The sequence below is a fragment of the Anastrepha ludens genome, chromosome 5 (assembly GCF_028408465.1).
Source record: "Anastrepha ludens isolate Willacy chromosome 5, idAnaLude1.1, whole genome shotgun sequence".
Lineage (NCBI taxonomy): Eukaryota > Metazoa > Arthropoda > Insecta > Diptera > Tephritidae > Anastrepha > Anastrepha ludens.
Genome location: NC_071501.1, coordinates 59,342,141 through 59,369,276, shown reverse-complemented (window position 1 = coordinate 59,369,276; position 27,136 = coordinate 59,342,141). Strand labels below are relative to the sequence as shown.

The 27,136-nt window shown below is 34.6% G+C and overlaps 1 protein-coding gene across 5 annotated transcripts in view; it reads left to right on the top strand.

Annotated features, from left to right (window-relative positions):
- Nucleotides 1-870: 870 nt before the first annotated feature.
- Nucleotides 871-27,136, top strand: part of LOC128863978 (interaptin) — a 64,371-nt gene continuing 38,105 nt past the window's right edge. For 4 of the 5 annotated variants that reach the window (XM_054103427.1, XM_054103426.1, XM_054103430.1 and 1 more), the window contains exons 1-16: nucleotides 871-1,737; nucleotides 9,145-9,438; nucleotides 9,489-9,521; nucleotides 12,336-12,371; nucleotides 12,575-12,610; nucleotides 12,673-12,699; nucleotides 14,028-14,057; nucleotides 14,120-14,176; nucleotides 16,288-16,317; nucleotides 16,370-16,396; nucleotides 16,451-16,489; nucleotides 16,566-16,763; nucleotides 17,051-17,191; nucleotides 17,259-17,438; nucleotides 17,495-17,741; nucleotides 17,806-17,894. In XM_054103427.1, coding sequence (XP_053959402.1) covers nucleotides 1,111-1,737; nucleotides 9,145-9,438; nucleotides 9,489-9,521; nucleotides 12,336-12,371; nucleotides 12,575-12,610; nucleotides 12,673-12,699; nucleotides 14,028-14,057; nucleotides 14,120-14,176; nucleotides 16,288-16,317; nucleotides 16,370-16,396; nucleotides 16,451-16,489; nucleotides 16,566-16,763; nucleotides 17,051-17,191; nucleotides 17,259-17,438; nucleotides 17,495-17,741; nucleotides 17,806-17,894 — 2,091 coding nt within the window. In that variant the 5' untranslated portion in view covers nucleotides 871-1,110. The remainder of the gene's footprint in view (nucleotides 1,738-9,144; nucleotides 9,439-9,488; nucleotides 9,522-12,335; nucleotides 12,372-12,574; nucleotides 12,611-12,672; nucleotides 12,700-14,027; nucleotides 14,058-14,119; nucleotides 14,177-16,287; nucleotides 16,318-16,369; nucleotides 16,397-16,450; nucleotides 16,490-16,565; nucleotides 16,764-17,050; nucleotides 17,192-17,258; nucleotides 17,439-17,494; nucleotides 17,742-17,805; nucleotides 17,895-27,136) is intronic. The other variant, XM_054103428.1, reaches the window with a different exon arrangement.

Here is a 27,136-nt window from a genome sequence, read left to right as displayed (position 1 = left end):
TTTGGTGAACAGAATTTAGCTAAAATAGCCAATAAGCCATGAGTGTTATTAATTTGAAATTCCTCCATTTCGTGAGATATAATATAATAGTTTGTCTAAATATAATAGAGTGTCTCCGTATGCTTTATTGTCAGGATGATTAGTTTTATTTGGGATATTGATTGTATAAGGGTATTTCAAAGGCGTGCCTGTAAAAATTTAGATTCTTTCTGGTTTCAGTATTTGTATTCAAAATATGGCTCATAAAAATTATATGTGAAAAATGTGTCATCATTTAAATGTCCACAGGTAAAATCCGCCAGTTAATTCATGAATCAATTAGGCATTCATTGAGGATGTCGAGATATCGATGTGCATGTACAGATAACTAACCATTTTTTATGAGATCTAAGAGTTTGGGTTAATATATAATCTGAAGATCAGCTATTTAAGTAATCAACCATGACATTTATAATATCATTGGCTCAGGTCGTATACTTAGAGGCTAACTGGTGCATGATATGCATTCCACTAAATAATAGATAACACTTTCAATATTTCTTTTTGTAATTTTTGCAACACTTGGCATACATATTTCATACTCGAATGATTATTGCGGATTTAGTTAGAATTAATAAATTAACTACATAGTTAACAACGAACCACCCTTATATACATGTACATACGTATATATACATACATATGTACATGCAAACCATGTAGAGGTTAGCTGCCCGTTGAAAAAGTTGTGTCGCTTTAATTCAGAAAGTCTATCAGTTACCTGTTTTATCTCCAATACAGCAACAAAACAAAATTGGACATAACAACAAAAAAGCGAAAACTAAACCTGTAGTTCATTGGGACGAATAAATTCAGTACAGAAATGTGTGATATGTGAAGAGGTGAGTTCCAGTTTAGTTCGCAATACGAGTACGAGCAACAATTTTACTTAGAGTTGAGTGTCACGCATACGTCATGTATGCCAAAAAAATTTATATAAATATGACGAAAAAAAAAATAAATAAATAAATATATATGAAAACGAAAAATTTGTCATTTAGATACAGTTTAAGAACTCAAATTGATTAAAATCGAATTATCAAAAAATTAAAAGTCACAACAACTTGTCAGATGAGTCAAATTCCTTGTAAAAATCCCACCGCTAGTGGGAGACACAAAAATAATACCATGCAAAATTTGAACATATGTCCGCAAGTTCGTGGACGCTCTCGTAACCGCCAATTCCGTTTGATATCCACGTCAGATGCACTTGAAACTGGAAACGATATATCTCCAGGTCCACCAGCCATTCTTAATATTGTAGTGCCCAGACATATAAGTAGTGAAACGTCGGTTATTAGTTCTCGAATAAACGTCGAATCATTGAATGTAGTCTCAAATTCGTCAATGCCTTCAAGGACGTTAGACCATAATGAATTTGATGATGAACCACATTTTTCGGAATTAGATTCATGGATGGATCAAAAGCATTCAACAATTAAGCCGTCAACAAAAAAGTGTCAGCCAACAGAAAAATTGTGTCATAAGGTGAAAAGCGCTGAAACTGTGCGACCGATGAAATCCAGCCAGCCATGCAAACCACCGCAATATGATGTAAACTGCTTGCAGCAACGACTAGTTAAATATCGTGCCGAAATGAAGGGTTGTGGGGATGCAGCAAAACTAAATGGACAATTGAATGAGATATTTGTGCAACGCTTGGTCGATATTGAAAATGTGGCGAAAGACGATACGGATGTACGTAAGCTAATTCACTTATGGACTTATGTGTCATTATATATTTTATTAATATTTATATTTGGTACATTAACTTACTCCTACATATATTTGTTGAATTCACAAATTCGCATTTCGGTTAACATTACCTAGTTCATCAATATAATGCATCACAAAACGCGGATACCGCGCCTTTAATAGGTTTGAATCAGAAATTTGTCCGCTGCGAAGTACTTCAGTTTCTATAGAGTATACACAGTATTGTGCAAGGTTTATGGAGCCGTTTCTGCATCTGTAACGTCGTAAGGGCTTAGCTCTAATCTATAATACTTGTATAGTTTAATGTCAGTCCGGAGCGGATGACGACGGTCATTTGAAAAGTCCGTGCAAAGTTGGAGAGATGGCAGTTCTGCGGCGTGTCGAGGTTATGTTTAGTTCGTAGCATCTTTTGGAAGAGGACATATCAGGTTTCAGCTAGATCGTTCTATTTTTTTTGTTTGGCATTCGTTTGAATCGAGGAAGCCGAGTGATTTTCCATATCTATGACGACAACGCAACAGTTTACACCTCAGCAGTTGTGGTCGCAAAATTAATGGAAATCGTTTCACAACCCCTCTATTCTCTTGACTTGGCTCCCTCGGACTACTTGTTCCCCGACTTGAAGAAATGGCTGGCGGGAAACGATTTCCTTGAAACGAGTGCAGATACAAATGGTTTTTTCGTACTTGGATAAATCTTATTATTCGGAAGGGATCAACAAACGTTGGACGAAATGTATAAACCTAAAAGGAGACTATGTGGAAAAATAAAGAAGCCTCAAACAATTAGTTTGTTTTAGTAGTTTTTATTTTTGCACGGACTTTTCAAACAACCCTCGAATTAAAGGTTTGCTCACTTGTGGCATTAATGTTTTGGCACTTCCTTACAAAAGATTAAAGGTTAAGAGAGGTGGAGAAAGTAGAAAAAATTAAATCTTTTTTAGTAAAAACGGTAACAACCAAAAAAATTGTAAACAAACTGCGAACGTTTCAAAATTAATTAAAATTACCATAATATCTCAATGTAAATAACATATTTTATGGACAACTTAAATATACAATAAATATAGTATCGGGCGGCCGTCGTAGCCGAATGGGTTGGTGCGTGACTACACCAAAAATTAAGAAAAAACATTTTTCTAATAGCGGTTGCCCCTCGGCAGGCAATGGCAAACCTTCGAGTGTATTTCTGCCATGAAAAAACTCATCATAAATATATCTGCCGTTCGGAGCCGGCTTGAAACTGTAGGTCCCTCCATTTGTGGAACAACATCAAGACACACACCACAAATAGGAGGAGGAGCTCGGCCAAACATCCAAAAAGGGTGTACGCGCCAATTAGGTGGCGCAAAAGTAACCTTGCGATGTTTTTTGGCTGTAATTTAAAAAAAAAATGAAAAACTTTGATTCTTCTTATGGATTATTTTTATTTGGTCTTTTAATTTTTTTTACATCAAGTCGAGAATATGATGTCATGTAAATGGCCGCCGCCACAGTTGATTGCCATTTGAGCCCTTTTTATGGCATTTTCCATCACTTTGGCCAAAACTTCCGGTGATAGGTCCTCACATTCTTGACGGATACTGTCTTTAAGAGCTTCAAGAGTCTGAGGCTTGTTGACATAAACCCGCGACTTCAAAAAGCCCCACAAAAAGAAGTCTGCAGCGGTCAAATCAGGCGATCTTGCTGGCCAGTGCAAATCGCCAAAACGGGAGATTAGGCGTCCGGGAAATGCATCCTTCAGCATATCGGTTGTGGCACGTGCAGTGTGTGTCGTTGCACCGTCCTGTTGGAACCACATGTTTTCCAATCCCAATTCATCAAGTTGCGGCAAAAAGAACTCGTTGATCATTGCTCTGTAGCGCTCACCATTCACAGTAACCGTTTGGCCCGCGACGTCTTCGAAGAAAAAAGGTCCGATGATTCGATGTCGACGGCGCTTCCATGACATCCTCGGCTACAGCAGCAATATTCTCTGCAGAACGGCTACTCCGGGGTCTGCCACGCCTGGAAGCATCTCGTGTTGTGCCAGTCTCTTCGAGGCGAGCGGCTAAACGTCACAGTGTTTCACCAGTAGGCGTTGGACGGCGAGGAAATCTGCGACGAAAGTCCCGACCGATTATTGGTCAAATAAATAGTCAGCAATATTCCGCGTTCTGGAGCAATGTAGCGTAACATTGTTTATTAACGTGTATTTCGCATGCGTTTACTACACAAATGTCAAAACAGAACTGACATTAGGGTCCAATCGCAAAATTTATAGCATTTTCTGATAGGAGGATTACTTTAGCGCCACCTGTTACATACACGTACAAGTAAGTCCAAACAAATTAAGCTTGTAAGAAAAAAGTCTGTAAAAACACTTACATACCCCTTATATGTACGCGGAATGCTGCTGGACTGACAGTCATTGAACCGACTGTGCATCGTACCGGTTTGTGGTCGTTTTTTCGCCCAAGCGCAGCATCCTTATATGCTCATACAAGTGCATCATCTTCCATTTGTGAGTATTTTCCTATTTTTTTGTTTAATACAAAATGATTTCAATGCGACAAAGAAAGAGGTAGACAAAGAAAGTGGGAGAGAGAGAATGAGAGAGAGGGAGAGAGAAAGAACATATATCTATTGTAAATAAATTCACAACATTTGCAGAGAATACAAATAGACAAAATTTACAAAAAACGGAGAAGGGTCGACCGGTGTAGGTAAACGCCGGACACAAACCGTGGCAACAACGCGCACTACTCCAAACGTTTTTCACTCGCACAAACGCAACGATTCCAGGACCGTAGCAACGGCACAAATTACCGCAAGGCAATATCAATAAATCCGACCCCGGAATGGATAGCACATTATAGTACGCACAAGCTATAGCACGGAAACGGAAATAAGCGCCTAAAAGTAGGCACAAAAGAAACGCCAAAAAAATGGGGGCCAAAAAACGCCCCAAATAGTAGGCACCAAGGAATGGTGTATACCTATGAAATGAGACTTTCAGCTATTAGTCCATAGATGTCGTTAGGAGTATTTTTAAACCTTCCCAAATGTCTTGTTTTTTTCGTCTGTCATCTGTCAACAAAATTCAATGCATTATCGCATTATCGCTCTTAAAAATGTCGAATTTCGTGCCTTCAACATCGAAAAACCACTTGTGAAATGCTGCTCTCCCGGTTCAAAAGGAAGTCTTTTTTGCATCGAATCGTTATGGGTGATGGAAAAAGGGTGTATTTCTCCAATCCCAAGCGTAAACGATCGTATGGTCCGCCCGGCCACAAGCCAAAAACAACGGCCAAACCAAATCGCTTCGGCCGCATCAGCGTGGCATGATTTGGTACGAGCTATTAAAACCAGGTGAAACAGTTGACGGTGGACGCTACCAACGACAATTGGCCAATTTGAACAGCGCTATGCACCGAAAATGCCCAGAATATGCCGATCGGCGTCACAAAGAACAAGAGCGACCCGGGAATCGGTGGAGACGTACGATTGGGAACCGCTGGTGCATGCGGCTTACTCACCAGACTTGGCGCCATCCGATTATCATTTGTTTGCATCGATGGGCCACGCACTTTCCGAGCAGCGCTTCAATTCTCACGACGAAGCCAAAAAATGGCTCGATGATTGGTTTGCGGCCAAAGACAGTCATTTTTTTTGGCGCGGCATCCACAAATTGCCTAAGAGATGGGGAAAATGTCTCGCTAGCGATTGCTATTATTTTGAAGATTAAATTTGTAACCATTTTTTGTTAAACGTTTGAAATTGAAAAAAAAGTCTTATTTCTCACTAGAAATTAGAGGCCACAAGGAAAAACTCAGGAAAAATAGTCTAAAGTGTATCTAAGATATATATAAGGTATAGCTCTCTCTCTCTCATTTCCTCTACGTTATATCTTTTTTTCTCTCTCTCGGAACGAAAATGCCCAAAACGTTGCATGGCCTTGAAATCTTTCTCTCCATTCTCGATCGTCCATCGCCGCGTAAGAAGTTTCACTTCAAAAAAAAAAAAAATGCAATCTTTGAACCTACAGTGAGGCAACCGCCATAGCCGATTATGTGACTGCCATTACCATTTACATTGCCCAGGCTCTAAACCTGTGGTTGGCATGAACCACCCTTATTATAGAAAAGGTTTGTTGTAATAACAGTCGTCCCCTTGGAGGCAATGAAAAACCTCTGAATGCACTTCTATTATAATAGAAAACCATCTCGTTGGGGACATAAAACTGAAGGCCCCCCATTTATAGAAAAAGCAAAAATTAAAGACGCCCACAAAAAATAGGACGAGGAGCTCAACCAATACACAACAAGGGGTGTAACTCCCAATCATACTTATCTTTATACATAGATATTTTTTAAGTAACTTTACCTTAATATTAACCTAATTAACCTCAGTTATTAGGCCACATTTGGAGTTAATTTGAATGCAATCTAATCAGATGGCCATAAATAGGGTAGAACGTGTTCAGAATTTTTTGGTGTAGCCCAGACCCCATTGGCACAAAAGATGCCATTTTGATACACCACTTGTAGAACCACTGTTTTTTATTAACAAAATCATCTTGATAACGACCACATCGTCAATTTTCTTTTCTGCAATTTCTTTCAAGTTGGCCATCGAGAATTCCCCTAGCGTTCTATGCGTTCTAGCGTTCGTAATTCTGAAAATACAGTTAGCAACATAAATAAGTATACAGGAGCCTGATTTATGGAATTGTTTGACGCTAACGCTTTCCTTAATATGTAATCAAAATATTTTATACATAGTAATTGAGTACTGGGATAAGCTTTCATATGCGCCTTAATTTAGCTGTAAATTTTAGGTACCGTTATACACGCTTTGCTATGTCTTTGATGCCAGCGAAATTTATGTCACAAAAGTTAGTATACTATTAAAAGGAAATAATTACAGTGAGTATAAAATTTTAGGGAAGCACGTTTTGTATTAATTTTTGCGACATTTTTAGTAATGGCACCAAGAGGAAAAGAACTTTCTGATGACTTAAAAAAACCGATTATAAAATATCACAAGGAACGTAAATCATTGCGAGAAATCGGTTGTTTGATAGATAAGAGTTTTGCTACAGTTCAAAAATTATGAATAAATATAAAAGTGCGGGAAGCACCACTAAAAAGAGCGTTGTGGGTTTCCGCGGCTCTTAAGTCCCAGAGAAAAAAGCTTAGTCGTACGGAAAATCAGGACAAACCCCAAAATAAGTGCCCCCAAATTGAAATCTGAAGTTGAAAATGAGTAAACGGATTTCATTCGCAAAAGATCATGAAAAATATGACCAAACGTTTTGGAACCAAGTCATATTTTCTGATGAGTGTAAGTTCAGTATCTGTGGATGTGATGGCCGTGAAAAAGTTTGGAGAAAAGTTAACGCGGAATCGGATCCAAACAATATGACCGGCACTGTGAAGCATGGAGGGGCTCTGTGATGGTTTGGGGATGTATGGCTGCGAACGGGGTTGGAAACTTGATATTTATCGAAAATCTTATGGACCGATATGGTTACTTAAATATTTTGAAAAATATTTTAAAAGAAAGCGGTACGAAATTGGGCCTTGGAGCAACGTTTATCTTCCAGCAGGATAATGACCCCAAGCACACATCCAACATTGAACGAGAGTGGCTGTTATACAATGTGCGAAAACAGCTGAAAACACCCCCACAGTTCCCGGATACTAACCCAATCGAACATTTATGGGAACATTTAAAGCGGCAAATACGTAAACATCCCATTAGAAATAAGGAACAACTGAAAAAAGTCCTATTCATAACTACAACTTAACTCAACGTTTTTACCTGTTAAATGACTTTAAAGTTTCTTCTTCTTCACGTACAATGCCACCACCTTAATATTTGCAATTGACGTTTTGGAAAAGGGTGCGTTTGGTATCTTTGAACGAGACTTAAAATACTCGTATTAGACAGAATAAGACCAAAAAATGTTGTGTTGTGATTTATAAACCGTGTAAAAGTGAAATCGTGTCATTCTAGTATCGTGCAAATCGATGGACCGGTTTCAATCGGAAGTTCTTAGCGAGATTTAGTGAGCATTTTAAAGGAAAGGAGCTTTACAATAACACCATTTTTTTAAATCAGTTGCAAATTTTTTAAAATATAAGGTTTTTAAATTTTCGATTTTAAACTTTCTGATCTTAAATTTTCAGATCTTAAACCCCTAATAGCACCTGTTATATTGTATAATTTTGCGCAAAAAGTTATATACAGTAGGTTCTGTTTTTATGCGGCTTTTTTTTATGCGGTTTTGAAATAGTGCGGTTTTTTTTTAAATTACAAAATGCATGTCGACCTATCGGGAATTGTACATATAAACAAGATTCTAAACCAGCTAAGCAAAAACTCATCACAGATTACATCAGAAATGCTAACCCTACAAGTATGGAAGATATACAAAGATATAATTTTCAAAGATAATATACAATATTTTGTTAATGTGATTTTATTTAATTATTTCAGATTCATGCGGTCTATGGAACGTATCTATAGTAATAATATGGGACTAGTGCCCTTTTTTATGCGATTTTATTACATTATTTCAGATTTATGCGGTTTTAGCATTTGAAACGTATCTATAGTTTTACTATAGAACTAGTAGCTTTTTTTATGCTGTTTTTTTTATGCTGTTTCTTGCGGAACGTATCTACCGCATAAAAACAGAACCTACTGTACTATTTAAATAGGTGGAACAAACGGATCACGACCGCATTTTTACTTTTTTAGTTATTTACACACACTAATTTTAAATAATTTTTACTTAACCCCCACTTGGAACGCTCATATCTCGATTTCGGAGGCTTACTTCCGAAATCGGAGAATTCTTTCCCTTGTTTATGATTCAATCTCTTAAATTAAATTGGTTGAGTAAAATACCTAGCCGAGTGCTATATAGTGAAACCAAACCTTTTTAAAATAATGCTTTCTCTGTCAATAAATTATTAACGATCGAACGAAAAAACCATTTGAATTTCAAATAAAAAGTCGGTAGAACTAATGCGAACTTAATTCAAGTGGTTAGCAAGACTAACTACGAAAACGTTCCAATTACTGCTAGAGTTTGTCGCAGTCTCAAGATAAGTGATAAAGGAATATTTATTTCAAAATATTTATTTCCTGCAAATAATGCGCGACGTTTGATACAAAAATGGCGTTTTCGAACGCGATGCATTTGCAGTACTGCCATATTTGCATTTCTGAACGCATTGCCAACACTGCAAAAGTACGTTGCGCATTATAATGCGTTATTGAATATACCCTATATCAGTTTTTCATATCTGTACATATTGTAGTTTAGTCAGAATAAGCGTTATGTTTTAAAATAATACTATAGATAATAAAAAATTTTATAATATTTTTATTTTTACAGATTAAGCTTGTAACTTATCAGGAGTGGGTGGATATGCTAATGCAAATTAATGAGGTGATAATTGGCAATATGGTAGATCTGGAAAGCGAAGTAGCAGAAAGGCTGGAGTGCATGAAGAGTCGGATTAAATCGACTTGCAGCGAAGGAAGTAGTATTGAGCAGAAATATCGTCAGGATATTTGTTCGCTAATGAAGCTTATAAAAAATGCATATCACCATGATAACTGGGACATTCAAGGACTTGAATTCCACACTGTCAATCTAAATGAGATTTTGGGTGCCAAAAATGCAACTGTAAGATTAATAAAATAAATAACTCGGCAAATTAATTGTATTATTTGCAGTGTTCGGACCCTGAACGTGCAAATAACTTGAGGGTGAGTTGAAATAAGTTTTATGACTAACATTACAATTATTAAACGCTATACCAAAAATCTGAATATCTGGATTTAGGAAATTTAATTATTGAGTTAAAATAAGATGAACCCCCTAATTAGAAACGATTGATTTTTGTAAAATTTCTCAACCGTTTAAAAGCGATTTCAATAGGGACATACCAATTTACCAATTAGAATTCACAAAAATTACTACCAAAAGTACAGAAGTTGATTAAATAAAAAATATACAGGAACGAATGGTCGTGCCAAATGTCAAATGCTAACATTGAGTTAATCCGGTATTTCCCAGAACTTTTTTGTCTTATATTTTGTTGAAAAGATGTTTACTTGTATATTTTGACCTCCACATATATTTATTATATTCCGTGATCGCGCAAGGACGGGGTACATCTATTTTGGCTCCATCATTTCCTCATACGAATGTCAGTGCTTCTCAACGCAATTGATTCCGAGTAACCTCTTCATTGACTTGAATATTTTTGTATTCATCAGTGGACAACTTAGTGGAATACGATTGCCGACAAATGGTCGTAGTTCGCCGACTGTTATATTTGGGTTTGTGCCATTTTGTCCGACAGCTTATACCGCACTTTGCTCGCAAAAGTGTCATCAAAAACTTTTAAAATTTTTCGTGTGGTAGTAAGTTACGACAATCTTCGTAATTTGTTTCCTGGCGGTAATCCAATATTTAAAGATTTCGGCTGCATTTTACGTAACCGATTTCCGTCTGGTGTTGTTGTACAAGTGGATGATGTTGGTTGATCCTTTATTTCTTGATGTGTGTCTTCAACAATAATAACAAAAAGTTAAAATTGTTGCTAAGCTAAACATGCCTCCAATATTATCTTTTTCATTAAAATTTTGTAAATACCGTCCGCTAACCGTTAAATTTTCACAACTGCCTTTTCAACATCATGTTCGCCAGATACATACATATGTATGTATGTTACCATCTACAGGAGGCTCGATGTAAATGGTAGTTGGTATTAGTTGATTTTCAACTTGTACTTCATCGAGCCCTTGAATGTAGCGCCAAATTTTTAAATGTCAACAAAATATGAATGAATTTATTAGATGCATTTACAAACAAAATCACGGAAAATCACATGACATGTGGAAAAAACATGTTCCATATGGTAACTCCTCAAGTAAAATGCAAAAAAATAAAACAAACAAAAATTTGTTGAACAAAAATAAACTCGCGTTTCACAGTTTACTTCATTAGCTACCAATTAGTATAATTATTATTAAAATCGTTTGAAAAGTATTGATATATGTGTATACATTCCGAAGTGCCATATCGGAAAACGGTATTTATTAACTGGTTTTTGTCACCTCAATTTCACATACGATAGCTTCGCTAATTAAACTCAGAATAATAGAAACTAATTTTTTTTGCAATCCACAAATATTTTGCATCAAGTAATGTTTTTCTTTTATTACTTTGTCATGTCGTGTTGAATTTATTCATGTAAATGCAACGGCATATTTTGTGTTATCATATGGTAACCGTGGGTTATTTCGGGTTAACATATGGCCTCTTCTTGCGCTACATCTCTGCTCGACTAACGTCACAACAAATTTGCATGCGAAAGCAGCAACAAAGTATGGCTATACCTGATTAAACTGGTATAACTGTCTGTCAAACACATGTAATTTAAGGCAGCTCTATTCCAGTGTTGCCAATATATCTTCATTTATACCATACACTTGCTAACGCTTGGCGAAAAGAAGAACATTATAGATGGCGTGTGCTCCGAAATGTAATAGGCCATGATTTGATAGTAGGCAATATAAAATAGTAGCAAGACCACTTTTCCATTTGTATATTTCCTCATCTTGCTTATTTGCCATCGGTATTTTGCATGTGCATATAAATGGGTATGGTGTGCAAATATGTATGTATATATAGAACATACATTTTAAATGTATTATTAGCAGAATTAGTATTCATATTACCAAATGTATTGAAAAATAGCCAAAGTAATTGACCCAAAAAGGAGTAGTAAACTTCGTAAACATGAACTATCTATCATGCATTATTCATGTGCATGTATGTGTGCAAGTATGTCACAACCAGTGTGTGGATTGTAATTTTTTTTTTATTAGATAAGTTTTAAAAATTGTGGTGGATTCCAATACCTAAATGCAGTGTAGCAGATGTACACATAAGTTCTAAAATGCGAAGCTTTTAACTCTTTTTTTAAACGGTGGATAGGTTCCTTAGAAAAGTAGGCGAAAAAAAAATCGGGATATGTTCCACAAATTTAAAAAACCTGTAAGATGAAAAAACTAATTATTTTCTACGAAACTGAGCAGAAGAAGTAATAATGAAATCCATATATCTTAAAACAAAAACAATTAATTTTTATAAAGCTAAATTAGTGTACAGTGAAATTTCAATCCATAAGTAGAGAACATCAAATTAAAATTAGGAATAAAAATCAATTTTGCAACTATTCATCGCTTCTCAATAACAAACGTGTACGTTTATTACGGCCTGGACGAAAAATGCCATCAGTAGATATGTCAGATATATCCAGACAGAGCTGATAAGTGATAAAAGAGTGGACTGCTTGTTTTGGCCAATACAATTCTGCACAAGCTAAAGGCTCTTAAATACATATGTAATAAATTCCAAAAGTAAACGGGTAGTAGATTCGCCCTACCTATACATATGCACTTCATTAAATCAGCTAATTTACTCTGAATATAATAATAATTGAGCACAATTTTATTTTATCTAAATTATAATTGCTTGTACATATAATTCATATTTTTACTTTTTACCAGGATCCGTTCGAAGATGATCAGGACTCATGCAATAGGGTGCGTAGGCGCAGTATTTTTTAAGCCTCATCGCTTCATATTGTATTTTATATATCGTATGTATATTTAGCTAAAATCATAAAAATTATTTAACCTTAAGTTGTTCTTTAATTATTGTTTCCTAGTGCATATTTTGTAAATTTCTTTACTAATGGAAATATTATATATAAATACATATATCGTTTATATGCGCTTATTTACAGTGTTGTGTTAATGATCCGGAATATGAATTAGAAAATGTGAGTACTTACTATGTCCTGAATTTCAGAATTGTAAAGAATTTACGATTATACATTTTCAGGTTACTTTTGAACCGCCTGATGTACGGGTAAGTGAGTGGCATAGCCCATTTGTTTATATTTATTAGATAATTTATTTTTGCGTTCCGTTCATAATGTATAAGTAGAACGAACGTGGGTCAAAAATCAGAATGCAATTAAAATCACGGCTCGCAAGATACGCTATTTGGCTAACAATGTCTTTAACCGGGTCTGAAGCTGAAGTCGGGTTAGGTCGCTCATTTTGACCGGTTCGACAGTAAAAATCGATGTTCGGTCGTTCTCTATTTATCTGAAAATAGCCAGAATTTAAGTATTTAAAAGCAATAAGATGAAAACTCTTATGGAAGGTCTTATGTAGAACAGGGTACGTCTACATACAATTATTGCTTCGCCTACACTCTTTATGAGCTTTAAACCTGCTTATGGGTCAATGTCGAAGAACATCCTTCGCTGTTCTTTTGGCTAGTATGTCTCAGTGTTCCAAAAGAAAGTATAAATCGACTAATTATGTTCACTAATCGGATAGATTTAAGGAATATGAAAGCAGTGATTGTGGTGTTATGAAATTAACACATAATCCCCCCTTCCTCCACCAAAATGTAAATAATATACTCGTGTGTACCCTATTTATTAGGGCGCAAATCAATTTCCGTCAAATCATATGGTAATTTCAGGTTCGATAAATAATTCTAAGAAAAAATATAGAAGACACCATATATATTTACGTTTAACTCAAGTTTATTTTTTACCTTTAGCTTTTTTTTAAGTAATTCACAATTTTCAACAACTGTTGCACACAAAATGCCTGGATTTAAGTTAAGTGCACGCGCGCACATATGCACAAGGATATTATAATTTTTTTCACATAATGGTTGTACTCGTATGTAACAAGATCAAAATGGTTCTCTTGTGACTACGGCTATGTGTGCTGGATATTCCCTTTAAGTTGAAGGAAAAGTATTCGTATATTCAAACTTCTAGCTATTATCGTTCAGTGGCCAAAAGTGCCGGAATATATCTTTAACCTTTCTTTCTGATATAACATATCGTGCCGAATTGAAAAATAACAGGCAAAATAATATAGTCTCTAGGAAGTTTTTAAGCAACAGCTCTTTGGACTTTTGTATTTTTATCAAAACCATTTATTTTTATGCAGTTAACATTCCGAATATGGACAAAATCTGACCAAATATATACAGGTTTCATTCATTCAATTCATAAGTCATTCTAGGTTTGCTTACAACAACTCTCCTAGTAAGAACTGAATTCATATATTTAGAGATACAAGGAAAATTTGTGTTACACGACTTTCTTTTTACTCTTTTATTTTGCTTTGATGAGTAGTCTATTTCTAATAATACTTGTATTCTTTCAGTGTGGCCATACAAGTCGAACTACTAATATGGTAAGTTTAAAATTTTCAGCAACAGTTTTTGGTATAAATTATAGCTATATAATACATTACAGACGGGCAACGTCGGCAGTTACGTTGATGCTTGCGATCAGAAGTGCGTAGAAGATATTGTAAGTATACTGGTGAGAACATCATTACATATACATATGTACTCGCTTGCTAATGTGGTAGTTTCCCTCCAGGGAAATTATTTTATATCAAATTACTTCGTTTCTACGGCGGCTGCCATATCCAAATAGCTTATGAGTGTACGGATTCAAAACCACTCAGAGCATGAAACACCAAATGACAGGTCTGTTTTGTAATTTCTGTCATAAAAAGCTCCTCATAAAAAGCCGAACGGTAAGATGGTTCGGAGGTGGCATAAAACTATAAGTCCCTCCATTTATGAAACAAAATAATAGCACCACAAATTGGAAGAGGAGCTCAAGCATCTAATATTTATTAATTTGTTTAAATATGTATACATATGGTATAATTCGCTTTTAGTAAATTTAGAAACATGACTAACTCCCGTTCTTTCTTTATCTCGCTGCACTCGTACTTATGCAAATATAAGCAAATGGTGAAATTTAGACGATATCCCTAGAAAATGTCAATCATCCACCCATGTATCCAGTTTTTATAGTTTGGAATTTGCAATAAATTCGACAAATGAGATCTAGCCAGTACGTCGTTATTTTATCTTTTATGTGGTACATACATATGTATATATATCGACCATAGCTCTGACGAAAATTTCTTCAAGTCATTACTCAAAAAATCAAAAAAATTATCAAAAAAGGTTAAAAATTTTCTATTTACTATGCCTCCATAAAAACATTTCCTTCTAATTACAATAATAAATATCGCAATGACCTTCTTCGACACGTTTCTGAACTACATAATAAGCCGATAAATAACAATCATATAATAACTGAAACGACAGTTCACTCGTGTTTATCTAACGATATAATTCAGTTGAGCTCTTCGGCTTTTTCATGGCAGAAATACACTCGGAAATTTGCTATTGTCTGCCGAGGGGCGATCGCTATTAGAAAAAAACATTGTCTTTATTTCTCGGAGATTCGAACCTACGTACTCCGAATTCCGAATGGTGGTCACGCGCCAACTCATTCGGCTACAGCGGCCGCCATACGACCACGTAATACTTCCGAGAAATGGAAAGGAGAAAGGCAATTTCATCGTCAGATGGATCATTCCAAGAAGAGTAAAAAATACCGCTGGCGAATCTGTCTCTTGGCTGTAAATACATTGGATGAGATTCTTGAGAAATTAACCTTATAAAATGTTTTATAAGTCTTCTTTAGACGATTCTAAATTCCACGTTTTCGAAAAACATATGCAAATGCTGAGCTACTTCCATTATATACTACCACTAGACAAGTAACGGAGAAGCAACATAAATATATTATGTATTTACTACCATACATCCCTCCAGTTTTTCAGGAACATTTTGAGAATCTTAAAAACTCGAAATGATAAAAATGGTTTACTTTTTTAAAATAATTATTAAATGTTCATGATTTATTTCATTTAAGTTATTGTTTCAAATAAAACTCATACCATTAAATATCTCGAAATAAGAAATATAATACAATATATGACTTAGACCATTTTCATAATTATGGGCACATATCTGTAACAAACAAAACTATGCCCAAGTTCACACAACTTCCAATGTCTTAATAATTGATAAGGCAAAGTACTGGAGTTTCTATTGTTTTTAGTTTATTAATTTGAAATCTTAAAAATAAATTATCATAAAATGTGGTCCAAATAGATCGTAATGTGCGAAACCGATGATTGCTTGCATATATGCACTTTTTTTACCCTGTTACATTTTAAAATATTTAATTGGCGCTAATACCTTGTTTGGGTGTTTTTGTGATGTGCGTCTTGATGTTGAATTCTAATGGAGGGACCTGCAGTTTTAATCAGACTCCGAACGGCAGAAATTTTTTATGAGGATCTTTTTAATGGCAGAAAAGCACTCGGATGTTTGACATTGTCTGCCGAGGGGCTACTTCTATTAGAAAAAACGTTCTATCATTTGGTGTTCCATGTGCGGAGATTCAAACCTACGAACTTCCGAATGGTAATCACGCACCAAGCGATTCGGCTACGGCGGCCGAAAAACCACACCAATACAATAATGTATGCTTACACATATATAAATATATAAATATTATATTTAAATTATAAATTCTGCTAATTACAGACTTGCAAAGCCAGCTGTAATACGATTACGGTAAGAGAACTTACATAATACATAAGTTTTACTAAATCCGCTTTATTTTCAGGCTAAAGAACCAACATGTTCTATTACAGTGAGTTTTTAATAAACTTTGTTAAAAGTCATTTTGCATTATCTTTACTTTCAGGAAATCTTACAAGATTACTCTTTGGACCCACGGAGCAAGGTTGGTATGAGCATTATAATCACAACTATTAAAAATAAAAATTGATAACTTATTTTTGATGAATAAACATAATCAGAAATCTATTATACAAGAAGAAAACACGAATTTACGTGCTCTTGCTGTAGAGGTCGCTGCCAAGCATGATGAGATCTGTGATTTAAAACGGCAAATTTCCTGTCTGGAGGAGGAGATACAAAAGGCGCAACAAAAGATTCAGCTTAAAGATAATGTTATAAAAGAGTTACGAAACGATTTGAAATGTGCCAATACCAAGGTCTCTAAATCCCATATGTTTGAATTTATACTTCATTTTTTGAAAATTTTGTCATTTTTGTCATCTTAACATATTCATCTTAAAAAAACAAATACGTTTGCTTAAAAATTTTGCCCTCACTGTTTTCTCAAATCATTCACATAAACAAATTTCTTTTCAAAAAATCAACAATTTCTTTTTGTCACCTACTTGGCACTCTTTCTGACGTTCTTTTGTGTTTTTGTTTCAATTGAAACCAATTTCGGCTTTAAATTCTTCACTATTTTTTTCTACTACTATTTTAAAAGCTAACACAGAACGCTTCAAATATTTGTGTTGCATGCGGCGGTGAGTCGACCTTTTACAGTATGCCACCGATTAATTTGGAGCAACAGTCATCAAGAAGCGCTTCAACACAGGTCTCTGCTGGTCCGGATTCATCCAATCAGGTGCACCTCGCTTGATATGTATATTGTATTCCCATTTGTCATTTATGAATGCTATATCTGCGAACAGTTTCCATGCCTTACTGAAGACTATTCATATGACTATTTGAGTAATGCCGGTCAACTGGAACAACAAAAGCTAAAGGACCTCGATGCTGAGTTAAATGAGCTTTTTCGAGTTACTAACGATTTTAAAAACCAAAATCTGGAGTATCATCGGAAGCGGTTGTCGGATATTTTCCAAAAATCAGTTAATGCATCTATAACATTAAATTTATTATTTACTAAAATGGTATTTATAATTAGGAAGCAGAAAAAGCGGAAGCCTATCGAAAGTTGGATTTTATTCGCAAACAACTTGTCAACCTCGAAGTTTCAAGCGGGCAACCATCAAAACATTCAACCAATGATTCTGATTCAGGTTTTAGCTCCAAAGTTGACGGTAATCAGGATGCAAAGATTTTAAATGGCCTGCGCGAGCATCTACGTCGACTAAATGATACGATTTTCGACTTGAAAAATTGTATACAAAATCTTAAAATCGAAAACAATGGTAAATGCCCTGTAAATTTCATATAACGAATAATTAAAATGTAATCTGCTAAAACTCTATGCAGAACTTTCCACGTGTTTGGAAACAGAAAAGGACTTTGCGCAGCGGAACAGTGATACGTTAAAGGATATAGCAGATATGCTTTCTGGAATGGTAAGCTGCTAAAAATTGATTGTATTATTTAGTGAAAGAAGAAAAATTTGATAAAAAGTACTACATAAAAAATAATAGGGTGGAAAAGGATTTTGTAATCAAACGAAAAATTCAATAAAATACTACAGATCCACCATTAGTTTCTAAAAGTAACTCTAATTTGTAGGCTTTAATTTTCAACAATTATTTATTTACTTTACTTAATATTGAATGCACATCTTTTTACTGTTGTTGAACGGATTACTTCGAAATTTTCAGTGGATCGTTTGGTTAAAATAGGGAGAGGAGTATTCGCGCCGCTAAAACAATACTTATTTATAATACGTTACATATTCCTCCTCTTATGGTTTTTATTGCTAATTATGTATAATAATATGTACTATATGTATCTGCATTCATGTTCTATGTTAGACTATGTTACACTAGACCAATTAGCTGAGACAATTCGGCTTTAAATTGTGTAGTTGAGCTAGGTATTCAAACACATAGTAATTATCTTGCATAATTAGTATTTGACAGCTGAAAGTGTTTTGATTTTTCCGTGAAAAATTCGGCGTGAAAAATGGAAAAAACTGAACTTTAAAACGAATTTTTATAATGAATAATAGATTTATTGAACTTTCGCAGTGCAATCCCCATACAATCGAGTTTTGCTTGCAGGCAGGCTTTGTTCAGAAAAAAGAAGGATAACTTTCTAACTGTTCAAAGTTAAAGGAAGCAGGATGGTATTCTCCATCCCAGTCTCCTTTTGATGTGCCACATTTTCGCTGACAAAGCGTGCATTTTTCATACCTTTAGTCAGTGATGCCAAACCGTAAGAAGCATTAATTGCGTATTTGTTAAACAAAAATTGGAAATTTTGCAGCTTCTATACCACCATACCACCACACTACATATACATAATAAAAATAAATTCAATCAGTATAAAGCTCATAAGTAAGCAAGCGTTAAAGTAAGAGTAAAAGAAATTATCAAACATTGAAATAAAAAAAGTAATCGAAACGAAAAACATAATTAAAAAGAATACAGAATTCATTCAATTTTTGAATATAACTCAAAAAGTGTGTAACAAAAACAAATTTATAAAAAAAAAAACAGAATGAGCTAAATCAAAATTAAAAATAAAATAAAAATTAAGAAAGACCCAACATTTCGTTTTTTAAAAAATGTTAGCGACAGTTTATGTTTTAAGTGTCCCAAGTTAAAGAGATCATAATACCATTTCAATTCAATAGTCCGCACTTTTAGAGCAATGTATAAAATATTTACATATTTACAAAAAAGCAACAACGAGTCTACAATATGTAGGGGAGAATGGGGAGTTGTGAGACGGGTTTTGTTTTTGGACCCGTATTACTCAAAATCTTAATATTCTGCATATGTCAACGATGGAATCTTTAGTCAATGAATGCTGGAAGCTATTAGTATGGCCTATTTAACAAAACTACAATTTTCCTTAAAATTAAAATTGTATATAATAATATAAAATATAATACAAAATACAAAAATGTGGGGAGTTGTGAGACACCATGGTTTAAATCAATAAAAATGACTTATTTTAGTTGTTAGTTCTTTATTATGATGAAAAATATAAAAGAAAAGACAATTGTTATAGAAAAGTGTATAAAAAATGCAATGCCATCAATCTGATGATTCGCAGTGAGAACATGTATAATAACCAGTTCGTAAATTGGCACACTTTAGGTGCACAGCTCGATCGCATACATTGCAATGAATGGAGTTGTTTCTGCTTAACTTTTTCGGCATTGCACCTTGATATATATACAAACAATGCATGCATATTGCGAGGTACTTATGACAGATGCGTTAAGACGTCGAAAAAAACGGTGTCTCACAACTCCCCACATTTGTTGTCTTACAACTCCTCAAATCGTTTTTTTATAAATGGCCGCGTAGTCATAAACACACGAACGTTCATGCCCAAGTGAATGTGTAAATTCAAAGCTAATACGACAATTAATAATTTGTATATATTAACATTTGCAATTTGCTTCGACAACTGATCGAATGTAATCCAAAACAAATGATGAAAAAAACTTACCGAGACATTCCAAAACACAGTAACTGGAGAGACGCGTCGAATGCGTGTAAATATGACCAAAGCTAGCTGAAAAGTGAGATCGCATCGAGAACACTTGTTGACACTTAAAATCGAATGTAAACAAATGAATAATCCGAAAGGTAACAATGTCTCACAACTCCCTGTGTCTCACAACTCCCCATTTTCCCCTACCATATATTAATTAAAAGAAGAAACCCAAGAGACGTAAGAGGTTTTGTGAAAATTCTTAAAACAAGAGCTTTAATTTAATTGATTTAATTTGTTCCGTTTAAATTGAATGTATTATAAAATAATTAATTATAACCATGTAAATCGTTTTAATTTTCCTTTAAACTAAAACTCAACTGTTTTCGTCAGTTACTTGTGACGTCTTATTTCTGGCAGATCGTCATCTCATCTATTGGCTGTTTATCTTTCCAGGGATTTACAGTGCTGCCGATCACTCAAATGAGTTCCTGGGTGCGCTCTCACATAAAAATAGAGAGGTTCGCATTTAGTTATTCATGTTTATAAGACCGTGTTCATACAGGGTACTTTGTTTGTTTCAACTAGTAACTTTTTGAAGAAGGGGAGAGGAGAAAAAGGAAGGGGCGCGAAGTCGTGCTCGATCATTTTGCTTTGAGTTCTCGTTCTTCTCAATGTTGTTGGTTGTAGACTAAATACTCAAAGAATTTCAAGCAACGGAGTTGCCGTGTGCGCGACGGGCAACACCAACACATCATTTGCAAAGTCTAATGAGTATCGATGCCAAAAATAAATTGACTATTAAAAACTTAAAACAACATATTTTCATTGAGAATTCGTTGTTTTGTTTTTTACGACATTATCTTACCAGCTTTTATCCATCTATCTTAGAGGGACGTAATTTAGTAGTAGTGTTGCTCTAAATATGGTTATCGGCCATTTCATAATGTTACCCATTGCCTGTTGCAGTTGCGCAGGGATTATCCCATCTACAATGTTGAGGATTTTGGAACCTAATACCGCATCCGCAGTAGGGCTATGTATCGGTGTTATCGCTTCCTCTAAATTACTTGGGAAGTGAGTATTTAGTAATAGATCTAATGATTCTTCGTTGTCTGTCCAGCTGGAGTCTGGCTTCTGAAGATACCCTATTGGTTGAGCAGACTTGGTTAGGATTTTCATTGAATAAGTAAAGGCTGATTTTTAAGAACTTGAGAACTTAAAACGTGTAACGTAAAACAGAAATACTGTTGGAATGAATTTTTTTTGTTATAACCTAGTATATGATTTCATGGCATTTATTTTTTTATATCCGGCCTCTGTCCGCCGGGGCTACGAGTTACGTGGTCCAATCGATCAGTCTAATTGTTGACAACTTTTTCAAATAAATCTGGCCATATGGCATCAATAGAATATTGGAATAGAATAAATCGATTGTTAAGTGAGCTGTATGTCAAGTTGCGCCATCTTGTTGGAACCAAATGTCCTCACCGTAACGGCAGCTCCTTTTTCATTTCCGAAGAAATAAGGACCGATGATGCCGACAGTGCTTTTTGAACTTCCCGAACATACTATATATACTTAGTCTTGCCATAAGTTCTGTTACAAGTTAAGTCCCTTATAGATATGAAATTATAATACGTTTTTTTAAAATCATGTAAATATTAAAAAATAAAATCTTAAACTGAGTATAATTTATGATAACTTGCCAAACCTTTTCGAACAGAAATGTCATTCTCAGCTGTCAAACCATAGTTAATGATATCGATAGCTCTCGTGCAGCTGAAAAAATATCCGGTAATAACATAGAGTCACAATCGTGCAATTTTCGGCAAACGAGTACACGCTTTGATACTGCTTTGGCGTGATGGAGGTTCACTTGGAGGCATTTGCGGTGCCTCTGGTTGATGGTTGGGTTGAAGAGTCATTATTGGCGGTTTTTTATAGGAGGCTTTTAATAGCAGAAAAACAATCGGAGATTTGTCATTGCCAGGCGAGGGGCGATTTGGTATTTCTTGCCCGAGTTTTCATCTCACTTTCGAATGGTTCGGTTACGGCACGCTGAGCACAAATAATACCAAAATCTTTCATTTCGTAGCTACGGCTGAAGACGCAATTTTTTTAATTACAATCACAAGCAAAGAAATTTGGATTTCTAGTGAAGGTGAACAGTTTTAACACGTTCATAGTATATGGTTCATAAAACACCATTGCTCAAGTAAGATTTTTACTATCTAATAAGCTTTGTACCTCGTCTGCAAACATCAGAAAATTCTCAGACGTGAAATGGGTCGGTAAATTATTAATAAAAAGTTTTAATTGCCACGGAGCGTAGTGAGTTCTTTGAGGTATGGTAGGTGGAACCTATTTTTATTTACAAATAATTTCCTATCTTCTAGGGAACTAGCAAAGAGTAAAAGGAGGTTTCCACTTATTCCATAATGCTTAAACTTATACAAAAACCGTATCGAAGGTTGAGCGAATGTTTCTTTAACGTAACTAATTTTCGACGATCATTCCCGTTACATTTAAATTTTTTAAAAGCTGTGTTCTTCCCGTTCTTTAAATTTGACAATTTTGAATTAAAACATTGTAGTTTGATGCATATAAATGATGGTTTTAGAGGAAAGAAATTAGTTATTATGAGTGAAAGTTTGAGTTGGTCACACAGAAGGTCTTAGAGGCTTCTTCTGGGCGATCTGTGGTTAAAGCCGGTGGTGTGGTGACTTCAGGTTTCTACTTGGAGCTGAAGATTTACTTCTTTGCAGCCTTTTCCTCGCATTCGGTGGCTTCTTCAGTCGCCACAAATAGTTCAACCTTGATTTTTGGCCTAAGTTTGATCTTTGCGGGCCCTGGTCTATACTCTCCATTCCATCTTTCTCAGTCCTTCATTCAGAGCTTGGTCAAATTAAAAACCTCGTTCGCTCTTGCATCTTTCCCCGGCATAAGTCTTAGAATTACTACTAATATACTGTTATATGAGCAACTAGGCCTCTACGACTTTGTCTTCGTGGCGAGACAGGTTTTCTCGGCATTTGACACAACGTCATCCCCTATGTTTTTCCTCCACTTTTTAGCTGGGATAGCATTCAAAGATCAGTTTCTGGTTTTAGTACTTTCTGCGGGTTACCAAGAAGTTTTTTTGGCATGCTCTCTGGCACTCTCATAGGTCTGTGCTCATCCTCTCGCGATACAAGAGAGGGCTTTAGCAGCCACTGCTCTTGGACAATTTTTAGTGTATTAATTCTTATTCTTATAAATAAATAAACAAATAACACATAACAGATATGTCATGCTTTTTTTTTTGTTTTTTTGTAAATTAACTTTATGTGCCAGGTGGACGTGATTATTGACCGATTTCATCCATTTTCAATACCAAACTGCTGTGGACAAGTTGCATTGAAATATATTAATTTTTGCTCGACTTATCGTGAGCTTGGACGGGCGGAAGAACAAACATGACTAACTCAAATTTCGTTATCCGTAAAATCGCCTATATACTTACATATCTCACTCCCTTTATGCTGTTATATACAATACTTATGTGAACAAAATTATAATTCCTTGGAAATAAGTGCTGGGCTATAAAAAGTTAAGATATAAATGGAACAAAAATCTCAAATAAACATAAAAGTGATTCGAATGAGAGTAAAAGTACTTATTTTTGCACTGACCAAAATAAAGTTAACTAAGTTTGACAAGTTGCCAACACATAACCAATTTTTGTAATATCATTGGTTGGTTTTCCTAATAACAAATTGCTTAGGGAAATAATTAATATGAATAATAAAGCTACATATATATAACATCTTTACAAAGTTTTTTCACGAGCATCAGGAATGCAAGAATCAAATCTGAAAGAAGGATGTTGTGATCTTGAAAATTTAAAGGACAAAAAAATTTGTTTCACATTTTATTGTTATCTATACTATAAAGGTGAATGTCTGTACGTTGTCCGCGCATCACTACGAAACGACAACACCAAATGACGTAAACATTTTTATACATTCATATTTTCACCCAATGAAGGTTATAGGCATCTTTTTATATTGGAACTCCCTTCATACAGCCCCCAGGCCGCGCCACCAGTCTCATTCGTTACTAATAATCGAATATTTGCTTAAATTTAATCTAAAAAATCTTAGTTTTTCCTATTTCCCACTATTTATAGCACACTCTAGACTTCATAATCCGCATAAGCTGTTCAACTATGACCCAAATGCAAAGTTCAAAAACGGTTTGAGATAGATTGGTTGTTTTGATTTTATTCAACGAGGCATAGCAACGGATGCCGGATATTGTAATATTATGGTTATTAATAAAAAATTATTTTCTATGAAATTATTGTTTGTAATTCTTTTATATACATATCCTAAATCCCTCAAAACTAATCCTACGCGAGCGGAGCCGCGGGTTAAAGCTTGTTTATTTATAAAATATAGTATATTTTCAAAGAATAAGTAAATGCTAATATTATTCAGGTTAAATTAAAAAATAATATGCAATTTTATAAATATAAACTTAATTTATTTTGATTTTTCTTTTGTTAGTTACAGAACTTGGCTCTCTCGTGAGGAACCAACAATAATCGCTCATCATACTTACTTCCCAGAAACCTTGGTATCTCTGTTCTATTACCTTCATTTGTTTGTAACATCTTTCCCATGCTCCTCACTTTGAAATGCTCCGTGAATAAATGCGCATATAAATAAGAAGTGAATTTTATTTACTCCTGCAATATAAATAAAGACATAACACTGATCTTATATCCAAAAATAATAATATAATTTTTGATTACCCATTTTTAAATAATTTTCTAACATATCTTCAATTACACTTTTGTATTTTTTGCCTTTCTTATTTATGAGAAACTCAGTTACTACCACTCGAAAATAATTCCAAGCAGCAGATTCAACAGCTTAATTAAGCTTGGCAAGCTTAGAGTAATCGAGACGTTTTTTTCTTTATGGCTCCATAAATATACCCTCTTTAATTTGAATATCTGAGCATCATTAGAACAAGTTTTTTATGAAGCGAAGGTAATCTTATGTTTTTTTTTTGACGAAAGGTTTTAAGTTGACATTATTTTCCCAATTGTAACAGCATTAATATTGCGCTAATTGTTTTTATATGCTCTCTACCGCCCGGCTATCCCATTAAATTAATCAGCAATTCTTATTGTACCTGCTTTGTAAGACAACAATCAATAACCTTAAGATCGGCACATACCTTCCTATCATAATCGCCATTTTTTACAAATTTCAACATATATTGTTTTAAAACTTTTTTCCTTTATTCAGCAGAACGGCTATTAATAAATATACGCCACTTATTTGGATCGCATGTTCCCCAAGGTTCTTAAAATGGTCCACAAATATCATGGCGAAAGAAAATATTTCCGTTGTTTGAAAAATATTTCAAGAACGCCTTCTTACCAAATTTTTGGTATGTTCTTTTACATCGTTTGTCAAGAATCACATTACTTCAATGCAATGAAAGTTGGGCTTCTTTCATCTGAAGTGAATTCATTACACATATGACTTAAAGATTTTGGCTATGCGCAAGAATTTCTTTTCGTTCTAGAAGCAAGAGAAAAGGATACGGGAGTTCTACAGAGGGCACCACAGATAGAATAACACCAGAAATAAGAGCATAAAATGCTTTTATATTTCACTCCACACCATTTTTGTTTAACAAACGTAGCCACTAATTGCATGACTATTTGGATTCTCCCAAATTGTCGGAGCATAAAATATCTTACCTTCACTACTAAAAGTAAACTGCAATATTATTTAAATATAATTTAAATTTTATCAAGTCCAATTCCTCTCGACATAAATTAAAAATATCATTTGTTGTATATGCTTTATTAATATTCATGGCTGCTATGGCAAAATATTGTTGATGGAAATTTCTATTACGAGTATTAGTTGAAAATGTTAATATTCGCTGGTCATGCTTGAAAGTGCATCTGGGTTGCTATTAGTTCGTCTTAATAACTGCATTTTTGCTGTCGTGGAAAAAATGTGTAAAGTGTAACATCCAATACTTTGAAACTGTAGCCTACCACCTAGCTTCAAATATATTCATCCAACGTTTTCACCGAACGCTGAAGACCGCAGTGAAATCTATTCAAATAGATAAGTGGGCGGATGTATTACAGATTATTCTAATTGGATACCGTTATCATGCTTCATAAAGCATTTCAAATCCAAGCCCATGAGGGATGACTTGCGGCCGTGCTATCAAGCTCACGGGAGAGCTTATCGATTTCGCACACAACGGCATCACCAAGAAAAACGAATTCGTGAGTTACCTGCGAAACCCAAAGTGGCAGTTAAAACAAATAATTATTTCAAATCACACCACGCTGGCACACTTCATCGGAAAAATGCTAAAAAGTGGCAACGCTGCGTTGTACCCACAACAAGAGCTAACGAATTAACGTTACAGATTTTATATTTTCCTCTTCCTCTTTTTTCTTTCTGATTGATGGCAGCTGAACGCATAAAAATTAATAAGATGAAGTCTAAAATTCAATAAGTATTGTAATAATTGAGCTTGGCAACAAATATTAATAAAAATAGTTTTTAAAGATTATTAAAAACTTTATTGTACTTCTCTCTTTTAATTACTAGTTCCAGAGTCCTCTTTTTCTATTTTTAAGTGCCGAATGTGCCAAATAATAAAAATCAGCAACAAATGTTTAACCAAGTCCTGGTAGTTGAAAAAGGTTGCTTGATAAAGTTTTGAATTTACGGTTTGTCATTGAGTATATTCCACTTCACATTATAAAAAATATATATTTATGAAAATTATTCTACACATTATTTAAAAAACTAGTATGATTTTTAGCTATCCAAAAAGAATAATATTCTAAGAATTATACAATTCAAAAGACCTAGCAGGTAGTCCAACATAATGAAACATCGATTCCAAACTCTACCGGTTTAGTACCTGGCATAATTATTGTAAAGCAAACACAAGAGGTCAGGTAAGGATTTTTTTGTGGAATCGAGAGACCCTGTGTGCAGACTTCAATATTTTTTAATCGTTCGTTTGCTTGCGCTTAGTCTGCTTTAGCGATTAATTCGGGGTAAGTTATTAATTAATAAGAAAACTGAAAGAAATAAAACTGACTAATGGTATCACAAAAATCGAAAATATTCATATTATTTTATACTTTTATACTTTT